Here is a 12,421-nt window from a genome sequence, read left to right as displayed (position 1 = left end):
TGGTGGTTTCTCTTATTTTCCTCAAGTAATTCCTAAGTATTTTCTGTTCTTCTCGCTGTTGCAATGTTTGATCTTGAGTTATATAAATATTTGTTCCTTTAAGTTTCTTAGAATTATCCAACAGTACTTGTTTTTTCCTATAAGTAGCGAATTCAATTTTCAAGGGTCGATTTTTGCCCCTTACTAGCTGGTATATATCACTAATATCTGATTCGGCAATATCTGTCTCAAGCAGACGATTCACTTCCCCTATTACACCTTCGGTTGAGACGTTTTCTCCGTTTTGCAGTCCATATATCACTATATTGTTTTTATAACATTTCCTCTCTAAATATTCTACTCTGTCCAAAAGTTGTTTATTCTCTTTTTCCAAGTTTACAACTTTACAATTCAACTCTTCTGGTCTCTGTATTGATTTGCTTTCATTCTCCGAAGAAATAAGAGCCCTTAGTTCCTTTCGAGTGGTTTGTATTTCATCATATATTGTCTTCAACGTTATTTCATCATTCATTTCCGTTTAAACAAATAACACACACTTTTAAATATCAACGTGTATGTACCGCTTTACCATCAGATTCACCGAGCCGCCAGATGACCGCCTCGATTGTTTATCCACTCGATCAATAACAAATCTTATCGAAAAACACAGTTTTCTAATTGCGTCTCACTCAAAAAAGGTCAATTCGAGATGATGAGATCTTCGAAAAGAAACGGAGTTAACAATCACAGTCCACTATGAAAGAATATTTTCTACAGATTATTTTCTGCGAAATTTCGAAAATTTTCAAGACCGAAATTATAGACTGCTTGCACATTTGAAGCTCACCACACATTTTTCAATTTTTATCATCGCACCTGTATTTTCGAACATTCGGATCCATTTTCTAATGGAGTCATCACTTGGTGCATGGCGTGTACCATATTCCTCACGATATAAACGTTGAGAAGCTACTATTGAATCACCGTTGCGATAATACTCTCGTACGCAAAAAGCGCGATGCGTTCCTGGGTACAGCTCCATCGTCACTGAAACTCAAAAAAATTGCGGACATCACGATCCCCTTCACAATCCCCCCCGTCACTCATTCTTAAATGCAGCGACAAAACAAATACCCGACGCCCTTTTTGGACACCTTGTATAATATACTGTTTTTTTTTAAAGATTTTTGAATGAAATACAACAGCAAAACTGAACAAATACATATGGGTACATATGTAACAAAAAAACCTAAATAAAACAAAAAAACATTAAGTTTATTCATACTAAAGCATAATAATATAAAGTGTTTATCGACCTCCGTCAGGTTATATTCCCCTATTCTTAAAGACATTAGAATATGTTCTTAACTACTGTATTTCCATTTCAGAATTTTTGTTTTTGTGTGGTGATCTGAATATTGATTTCCTTTCAGTTAATGACTCTTGGAAAAAGCTTCTTGATGAACTTTTTACTTCTTTTTGTTTGATGGAGGGTTCCTTGGAGCCAACGAGAGTCTTTACAAATAAACACGCAAAAACTTCGTCTTGCAAAGTTGACTATATAGCTACTAATGCTAACAGGATGAGCATTTCGGTGTCTGTTCACGAGCCCTTTATTAGTGACCATAAAGCTAGGTTGACATGGCAAGTGGATCACAGCTGTGGTTCAAGAATACATGGAAAACGACCCGTGTCAACGGAACAGTCGTGCAGATATTCACGAAATGAACGATTTATCCTAGTTGACACGGGTAGTGAAGCACAAGCGAGGTTAGTTATGTGTGGAGATCGACTCGTGTCAACGGAGGAGTTGTGAAACTATTCTCGAAACGGACGGTTTCGAAGGCGGCACGAACGTAAAATGGGATATCAAACATGTTAGATATTTAACGTGTTCCGTGGTCTTGGAGCGACCAAAGTGGAAGTAGACAAGGGTTATTTTCGATTTTTTTTGTAATGAATTGAGCTGTACTAGGTTTGTGATACTTTGTTAAATCGCCTTATTCACGGGCGATGAAACGACGTATATTCGTATCGCCATAACCTATTTGGCAAATTTATGTTGTTTCTTCGTCGGCACAAAGGGATGCCGACCAGCCCTGATGACTGCACATGTCTTTCTGCGTCAATCTAGATATTTATAACTATAATGCGGCTCCTTTTTGATGGGAATTAACTTTGTCGGTATTTTTGCCTGTTGTTTATGACCGAATTAAATCTCATTCCGAATTTCTAAACATGTGATTTCTGTTGATCAATCGCAAAACGTTTGTGGCTCTATTTTCATAGGACTTTTTTTATCCAAGGAATATCGCTTTTTCATTTTCTCTTGCCGTTAATATTTTCACAAAAGTTTTTGTCTGAGAATATTTTTATATAGTTAGGCTATATGCAGGGTATCCCGGGAAGAATGCGACAAATGGATACATAAATGGAGGTCATCATGGGGGACTCATATCAAGATCGCCATTTGCTATATACGGGGTGATGTTAATCTCATAAGTGAAATTTCACAGTTCAATAACTCTTTAACTAATCGACCGAATAATTTCATATTTTGGAGAGTAGTCACTCTACTATCGCCTTCCTTCAATATTTCTGAAATCGCGAACAAATCAGATCCGGACTTTTTCTATTTTCGGAAATATTGGATCACCCTGTACGTGCACTTTTCTCGAATTCGTAACCACAAATAATTAATTCATAGAGAAAATTCATAAACCATTATTGGCACCGTCATACAGGGTGATCAATAAACATTGCCTTATGGGTGGAGTTTCATTGTTCGATAAACTTATCAGTAGAATTAAATTCAAATTTTGCAGTTCGCATTTCACTAGGGATTGAATCAACAATTCCTGTAATGGAATTGGTGGAAATGAATATGGTTTTTACTGACATGATGAATCTTTTCCGAACATGAAATTCCATCAAAGTCCGGTATACCTACTAAGTGAGAAAAAAAACGAATCGGAAGAAATAGTAAAGAAAAAAAGTGTTTCTTTTGACCTCGGAAATCTTCGGTTCAAATGTATGTACCTGCAAAGACTCACTCTGTATAGTTGGGGTACTATATACATATTTCTGCTGACTGATGTCTGTCAGATTTTCAAACAATTTACTGATAACTGATTTCCATCCTTTGAAGAAAAAGTAGAGTTATTTTTGAAAACCTGATCAGAACAAGACAACTGCACAAATGTAGCAAAAGTATCTGAATCAATTTTCGCCGAAGAAAAACGAAAGTGCAGGACTGACTTTCTTCAATTTTTTTACGGAAATGTCAGGGGCTCAACTTCCCATAAGTGCAGCACAATTTTTACACATATTTTCATAAGAAAAATCGAAATACAGATGTGCTGGGATGAGATTTTTCTAATTTTTGAGTGTTCCTGTGAAACCAAAAAAATTTATGAAATGAGTGCTGGCCTAGCTTTTAATTGAATTTTGTAATATTCAGTACATGTAGTAAAAATTTATTTCATCCGTTGAATCCCAATAACATGTTTTGGGAAATATTTTCAAAGTCGTATTTAACAACAAAAAAAAAATCAATTTAACAAAGTATCGCAAACCTAGTACAGCTCAATTCATTACAAAAAAAAAATCGAAAATAACCCTTGTCTACTTCCACTATGGTCGCTCCAAGACCACGCAACACGTTAAATATCTAACATGTTTGATATCCCATTTTACGTTCGTGCCGGCTGCGAAACCGTCCGTTTCGAGAATAGTTTCACAACTCCTCCGTTGACACGAGTCGATCTCCACACATAACTAACTCGCTTGTGCTTCACTACCCGTGTCAACTGGGATAAATCGTTCATTTCGTGAATATCTGCACGACTGTTCCGTTGACTCGGGTCGTTTTCCATGTATTCTTGAACCACAGCTGTGATACACTACCCATGTCAACCTAGCTTAAAGCTCTCATTCTCGACTATCTTTGTAATGACAAACTTGAAGTTGAAAAGGATTTTATAAATTTCAGATTGATATCCCACTCAAATTTAGAGAATCTTTTCTCCATGATTTCAAATACAAACTTTCAAGTATTGTATAATTTCGACGCAATAGATACTAGATTTCGAGTATTTTTGGATTTATTAACTTCTTCGGTTGAAGCTACTTGTCCCTTGAGATCATTGCCTTCTTCTTCTCCGTGTCGACCGAGGTGGATAGATTCCTCAATACTTCAAGCAAGAGACCATTTTAGGAATCTTCACTGGGTTTCTGAGAACTTGAAATCCCGAGATGCTTTGATAAATTACAAGAAAGCTAAAACAGCATACAATCGGTTACTGAGAATTTCTAAACAAAATTATAATAATAATATACTTTCTGAATCAACCAATCGCAACAAAACTTTATGGACCCTTGTAAATATAGAATTAGGTACTAAGAACCGAAGTCGTGTCAATGATATTACGCTCACGATTAATGAACAGACTATTTCAGATCCCCAATGAGGTCGTCAACGCATTTGGGAACTATTTTTCTACTATGGGTGAGCTCGCACTACGAGGTGAATACGGAAATTTAATTTCGAACTCATGCACCACCCAAAAATTAGTTAACTCGAATTTTTACTTTTTTCCTGTTGTTCCCGAAGAGATCATATTTGTGGTCTCAGGTTTGAAGAATTGTGGTGAATCTGGGCCCGATAATAATTCTTCTAAAGTGCTCAAATACATTTCTCCCCTTATTGCGGAGCATTTTTCGAATTTAATTAATTTCTCTGTCTCCTTGGGTGAATTTCCAGCAGTTTTAAAGCAAGCAGTAGTAAAACCAGTTCATAAGAGGGGTAGTATTAATGACTTTGAAAAATTATCGTCCAATATCTTTATTAAGTCAGTTATCGAAGGTAATAGAGAGGATAGTCTGCCGTCGAATGTATGATTATCTTTCGAGATTTTCCATCCTGACAAGTTGTCAGCATGGCTTTAGAGCTGGAAGATCCACTCAGAGTGCCTGCTGTGAATTTTTCGATTTGACTCGAGCATTTGATTGCCTTCAACCAAAGTTTCTTATTGAGAAAATGTATCAAATGGGTTTCCGAGGAGTATTCCTCGATTGGATTCGCAGTTTTCTTTCAAACCGGTCTATGGTGGTTAAGCAGAGTGGCTCCCATTCCCGAAGATATTATCCAAAATTAGGTATCCCCCAGGGTTCAGTCTTGGGGCCACTTCTTTCTCTCTTATTTATCAACGAGCTTCCTCAGCATATTGTGGCTTGCATTATAATTCTCTTTGCTGATGATACCTCCTTGGCAATTAAAGCTCGTAATCTTGAAGAACTGATAAGAATTTGTGAATCTCTTATCAAACGATTTATTGTCTGGTGCCGAGGGAACTCTTTGATTGTAAATTTGGATAAAACCAAGATCATCAAATTTCAGATAAGGGACGGTCTTGATTTCACTGTAGACCTTTCGGTCTTCAGCCTCAGGTCATCGGAGTGTGTCAGTTTTCTGGGAGTACGTGTGGACAGTAAGTTGAGATGGTCCTTCCACATTGATCACGTATGTAACAAAATAAGTAAATCCTACTTTGCTATTTCTCGCCTCTAGAGTTCACTATCATTAGATTCTCTCGTTGGGGTGTATTTTAGCAGTGTATATAGTCACCTTTGCTATAACGTGGTTCTATGGGGTTCTTCCCCAGATGCTGGGCATGTATTTGTTGCACAGAAGAGAGTACTTCTTCTCATTTTCAACCTGAGTCCTCGAGACTCATGTCGCCCTATATTCAAGGAAAATAAAATATTATCATTTCCTTCTATTTACAAATTCCAGTGTCTAATTTATGTTCACCAAAATTAAAAAAATCTTGAAACATGTACAGATTTCCATAGCTACAATACTAGGCATGAGGATATTTTATGTATTCCCATCATAATACTAAAAAGTATGAGTCGTCACCTACCTTCACAGGAATTAAATTATATAATCACTTGCCTAAACATTTTAAGAGACTTGGTGAAAAACAATTTAAGAAAGAAGTAAAATCAATGTTGATTGACAATTGCTTTTATAATATTCAAGAGTTATTCACTAATTCTATCATTTAAGACTTTTTTAATACTAACTTTTACCATCTTATATTACCTCTTTATATTTTCAATATGTTGTTATTTTTTTTTCTTGTTGACTATTCCTATACATTGTATGATGTCTTAAAGGAGAAATAAATTATTATTATTATTTGGGCGAAAATGGCAACACCACCATGCTCCCGTGTTGACCGGCAAAATTAGTAACCAATTTATATCCCGGCAGTGACATCACACCCAGGCTAGCCTCGTTACACCAATGCTCAGCACACTAATAATGTTGGGATTTTCGTATGATGATAGTACTGATAAGTTATTCATCTTGTTAGTGATGGGCTGAATAGTGAATATTCAGCTGCAAAAATCTGAATTTCCAAAATTCACATTCCGGAGGAGCTGGAAGGTCATTAGGTGGAAAATTCAACGATTTTCTATCGGCAACCTGCGTTGATAAAAAGAATGAATACTGTATCTGTTTCGTCAGTTTGACTGAACCACGACTTTGTGGTATTCATCTTCAGGAATAAGAACCTTAAATGACGAATATATTTCGGGATAACGAGACTTCAGTAATTCACATCTGACACCAGTGAAATTAACATTTAGAAAAGTCTCAAGATCCGCAACTGTAGTAGTGGGTCTCAAATTTGTATTTTTTGACTCCATCCACTGACGTTGGCGTGAGAAATTTCCAACTACCAAAGCGGGTCTTTGCCTCCTTCTATTTCTCTTACCTAGGACTGTTTTCCAATCATTATTTCCATCATTAGATTTTTTAGACGTAACAGATTCCTTCTCTAATGGATAGGTAAACACATTATTTCCAAATACAGTATAAACTGTATAAATGGATTTCTCTATTCCAGCAATGAATATGAAATAAATCATTTCCATTCACTGAACTAAATAACACATCTCTAGCCTCGTGAATCGAGTTCAAATTCAACTTACCTCAATTAATATTTTTCTCGATTTGTATAACGTGTACACAAAAGATTTTCAGAATTAGTGTTTACCTCGTGTTTACACTCCTTAAGCTGGAGTGTAAGCTCCAGCTTACACTGGAGCCCTTAACCTGTTGGAGTTTTAGGTTTTGTAATACGCAGATGATTCACTAATACATAGTTTTATAGTTTGATATAATCTCTAGGATATCTCTGCCTGGTTGTAATGCTTGCCTTGGGGGTTTGCCCATTGCAAACTTCAGAAAAATTGTTATAATTGGATCGATCTCATATATTTCCAAAATTTTTGTCAGCCAGCCATGAGTGAGTTGAAGGCCTTCTTATAACCAAAATATGTCATAAAAAGATTTCTAAGTTTCTTAAAGGCTTGGTTGCATATGATGGAATCTATAACAAGCTCTTTTTCGATCCTAGTGCGTTCTTAGAACATCCTTTCTGCTGTGTAGCATTGACATTATTTATCTCGCAATGTTTGTAGATACGAGATGCTAAACATGATGTGATGATTTCGTATATTTGGTAGACATGTTATAGGTCTATATTTTGATGGATCCATAGTACTTTGAAAATCTTTCGGGATGAGGTAAGTTATACCTGTTGTCAAAAACGTTGGCATATCCCTTGGGTTGTGTTTTATGTTATTTATGGATTCTACTAGTCTGCCGTGTAGACACCAAAACTTCTTCAACCAGAAGTTGTGAATTCAATCTGGGCCTGGGTGTTTCCAGTTGTGAGTGCTCTTCAGTATTTCCTGTAGTTCTTCAGATGTTACTACACTATGCGGCATATTTTCTATTGTCTACATGATTTCTACTCTCTTCTTATCCAACTCGCTCGGAAGTTGCAAGTGGTCGGTGTTGACAGTTGATCGGTCCAAGAACTATCTATATCTTCGGCACATGCGAATAAATAAATTTATATGATACTTACAATAGATAATAGAAATCAATTACCGTTTAACATATACAGGGTGAGTCTTTGACTTGTACATATATTTTAACCGAAGATTCTTGAGGTCAAAAGAAACATTTTTTTCCTATATAGTTTTTTCCGAATCGACCCGGTTACAAAGATACAGGCTGTTGAAAATCGATAAAAAAATTATTTTTGGAATATAGCTTTTCCTTGATGTGATACATCTTCGAAACATACCACTAAGTACATACTAGACAAATTTCCATGTGATTGAGATTGAACACTTTTATTCTTTTGCTATTCCATAAATTCATCCTAGAGCATATGATTGACATACTTCCAAGAGTGCCATAATTGTTTTTATGTGGAAACAAATAGGTGAGTTGAAAGAAAACGGGATATTCACTTTTGGATATTTATATTGAATACTTCTCATTTATTTTCAATCGCAAAATCCAGATGAATCACGTAGTAGAGTTGGCTATAATGTAGGTACATATTATAGTACAAATTTGATTACAAGTGGAGTCTAACATTTGCCATTGATTACAGAGCCATAAAACTTCGTTTCCATATTTTCACTCTGATGGCTTCAAAAATATTGATGCAAATCATTAATTTTATGAGATAGTTAGAACAAATCAAATGCTTCATTTCATAAAGGAATTACTTTCTATCAGAATGGACACTTATTTATTTTGTATCCACACAATTATTTTGGAAATTGTTTTTAAATTTCTTGAAAATATGTATGGAACTTCAATATTCTGTTGGGTTTCTTCAAATCTTCGATGATTTTCATTTCATGCAAATATAATATCAAATATCATATAACAATAACAGTGTAAAATGTAAATGAATATTTCAGGTTAGAACATAGATTATTCGAACTGCTGTGTTTAAATTTGCACCACTCGAAATTTGAGGTTCAAACTTAAAACCACAGACTACTAGTCTGTGTTAGAACTTTCACAAATGAATATTATTTATTTTAGAATGGGCGAGTTCGGAAAGTCAGCGCTGTCGAATGCGCTTTAAGCGCTGTGTCAACAGCGCGTTCGTAAATTATTTATTGATGGTTCAGCGTACGATGGATCCATCGGGTTCTTAAACGTTTCTCGAATTCAGCGCTGTTTCATTCGATGCCTCATCGGTTCCAGCGAAATGAAAGACCGATGTTTTTGCTGAATGAGAGAGAAAGAGAACGTTCATGCAGTCATTGCAGTCATTTCTAGGGTTTGTCTTGTCAGTTGTCACTGTGAAGTTAAGTTTGGTTAGGTTTATTATTAATATTAATTGATTATTTTACATTTAACGACTTTGTATTTGAATAATATTGTATTGTGGTGAATGCTTTTTTACTCGAATTATAGAAGTAATAGATGGAAAAATGAACAGAATTGTTCAATTATCAATTGATTATTAATAATAATATATGTTATTTATTATTGATTGTTATTAAAAAAATATTTCCCGAACAAATATTATTGTAATAAAAGATTGTTCAAGGAAATTGTTCACATAAAACAATAAAAAATATATTTTTCAGAAAATTATTTATTTGCTTTTTGATGCAATAAATAAAGATATTTTTATGTGAGAAAATGGAATAGATTAACCTAATTTTGATTTGATTCATTTGAACTGTCGTTGAAATAGCATTAGAAAATAATATCACGGCATGTAGACAATTATAGTTTTCTTATATTTCACAGACATTGAAACCATATTTCTCTTTCAGCGCATTAAACAGCACTGACTTTCCGAACTCGCCCAATGTAAGGTTAAATGGCAATTCTTGTACGAAATGAAATAAACAACGATATATTATAAATGAGATATAATAAATGAATGGATATGAATTATGAATATCAGAGCTAAGCTAATATGGGTGGACGCGAGCTCCATTCATTATGATTATCGAAAATGAAATAAAAAATCAAGAGAAAAATATTTAATCTTTGTTGTCAATGAAATTGAGATAACTCATTTATTGTATTATAAATACTACTTTGTTGAACAAATGGAATGTTAAAAGTGAGTTTATGATGGTTTTTCAAATTTAGTAGCTTATTTCCAAGGCTCAAATTGTATATCTTATACTTGCGAAAACTTCAGTGTTCCGGTTACCAGGGGTGAATTAGCTCATTATGAAAATTCAAAATGGCTATATCTTTTTAACAGGGCCGAATCGGAAAAAATGGTAAATGAAAAAAGTGTTTCTTTTGACCTCGAGAATCTTCGGTTGAAATATATGTACAGGTCAAAGACTCACCCTGTATAAATGAGAGTTGGTGTTTCTCAAGTAGGAGACCTATATTTTTTAGCGCATTTTTTTAGTCCAGATGTTTCGAAATCCATCGGTTTTCCAAAAATATCACCCGTTTCAGAGATATTGAGTTTTTTACTAAATTTTGATGGGATACCATATATATGAATATTTTTATTTATTTCGATATTACTCGATATGAATTGAGAAATTAAATAAAAACCCAACAAAAATAAGCCTGATCTTAAAAAAAAAATTCATTTATAATTTTAAACATAAATATAACAATAGGTGTATTGGTGTATATGCAAACAAAATTTTGCATGTACGCAGTAAGCAAAGTTAATAAATGTGCGAGTTGCCACTAGGGAACGGAGTTGTCTCGCGCTTCTCTGTTCCCTAATGGATTAGAGCAACTGGTTGCACTAGCCACATAGGAAACGGAAAAATGCTCCCGGGTCAGGGAACTCCTGGAATCTGCGGTGGGCAGGAGTCGATTCAACTCTCCTGATAGGTGAATCGTTAGGGATTTCCTACTGCTTCCCTTATTATATATATCATTATTATTATTCATCTTAATTTAATACAACTTATTTATTTAATTCACCTAGAAATTCCATTTCTTTCATGATATTGTTAAAGTAATATAATTTGTTCGTCCCATATTGAATCATATTCAATTCCTTGCAGATTTCTGGAAATGAACTAAAATTGGATTTAGGAGAAGACAGAATAATTATTGAATGTGAGCAAAAAAACTATCTCTTAGATATATTCCTTCCAGTTATTGTGAGCCCATATAAATCAAGTTCCACGTTCGATAAAGCAACAAAGGTACGTTTAATAAAAACAAGAAAATCTTGAAAATTTTAAATATTACTCTGTTTTAGATTATTACCATAATTATGCCTCTAGTAGGTGGATGAAAAAGTCTGTGGAAGTATTTGTCATAAATTAAATATTTGGAAGTATAAAAAGTTTAATGTTTTTGATTAATATATTTCTGTTGTAGATTTTTTAATTTTGCCAAGAAATTTAAGCTTTATTTCACTGGGTGACTTGGAAAAATGCGTATTATCCGACGCTAATAAATTAATTCCTTTCATTCAGGTTTCTATAGATAGAAATACAGGTAATAGGTATTTTGCAGTTAGAATTTTATTTATTTATTATTGCAAAACCTACAATGATATGCAGTAGTATGAATAAGCGGGACATCCTTTCTGCTGTGTAGTCATTATATATTTTTTCTTGCAATGTTTTTTGCTAAAAATGATTTTGTATATTGTTGGCAGGCATGTTATAGGTCTGTATTTTGATGGATCCATAGTGTTTTTATTTTTATTTAAATTAACGTGTCTCAGCAGCTAGGCCATTGACACAAGGAACAATGTACTTATCCTCTAGGCATAACAAATAATACAGTTCATAAAATATTCACTAAAAAAGGAAACATTGAACTAAAATGATATCAATCAAATTTTATTGTACAATTGATAATCTTTTAGAAATTGAATTGATGCTTCGATTTGCGTTTTTGAGGTGAAATTTGTCTCTTAGATTATCTTATAGTGTTTTGAAAATCTTTCGGAATGAGGTAAGTGATACCTGTAGTCAAAAACGTTGGCATTTCCCTTGTATTGTATATTATCTATTAATAGATTTGACTAGTCTGCTGTGCTGACACCAAAACTTCTTCCACCAGAATAATTCATTCCATCTGGGCCTGCGGATTATTATTATTATTCGAACTGGGGTCGTTTTGCTTCGGTAAGCCTTCCGGGAACTGCGACCATGCAGATCTTTTGTTCACTACCCTACTCATTCATAGAAACCCAGGGACGTCGTCAACGACGTTAATAAAATTGACAACCTCCCTAGAGGCCTTGGCCATTACCTCTCTGGTATCCAGGACCGGCTTGCCCATGTGAATGGTTCTTAGGCCAGCCAGCTCTGGACACTTGCATATCAAGTGTTCAGCCGTTTCTACTTCCGATCCACAGAGCCTGCAAATCTCGTCTGCTGACTTACCCATACGGTACAAATGATGTTTGTACCGACAGTGCCCCGTCAGCAGTCCCACCATCACCCGAATGGGCCTGCGGATAGATAGATAGATAATTTATTCGTCGATCACTCAATACAAGAGTCTTGACACGTCATAAAATTACAATTAAAATGTAATAGAATTGGATTGTAAAAAAAATAAATAATTTCATATGTACAGGGTGGGCAAATTTCG

General features: G+C 34.6%; 1 protein-coding gene across 2 annotated transcripts in view; it reads left to right on the top strand.

The window, feature by feature from the left end:
• The window catches only part of LOC123681085 (PIH1 domain-containing protein 1-like), an 84,452-nt gene extending 73,252 nt beyond the window's left edge, over nt 1-11,200 (top strand). For both annotated transcript variants that reach the window (XM_045619295.1, XM_045619296.1), the window contains exons 5-6: nt 10,870-11,013; nt 11,070-11,200. In XM_045619295.1, coding sequence (XP_045475251.1) covers nt 10,870-11,013; nt 11,070-11,105 — 180 coding nt within the window. In that variant the 3' untranslated portion in view covers nt 11,106-11,200. The remainder of the gene's footprint in view (nt 1-10,869; nt 11,014-11,069) is intronic.
• The last annotated feature ends 1,221 nt before the right edge of the window (nt 11,201-12,421 follow it).

Source organism: Harmonia axyridis, chromosome 5, assembly GCF_914767665.1.
Source record: "Harmonia axyridis chromosome 5, icHarAxyr1.1, whole genome shotgun sequence".
NCBI classification, from domain to species: Eukaryota; Metazoa; Arthropoda; class Insecta; order Coleoptera; family Coccinellidae; genus Harmonia; species Harmonia axyridis.
The sequence above is the reverse complement of the archived record's forward strand: the minus strand, read 5'-3'. Positions and strand labels throughout refer to the sequence as shown.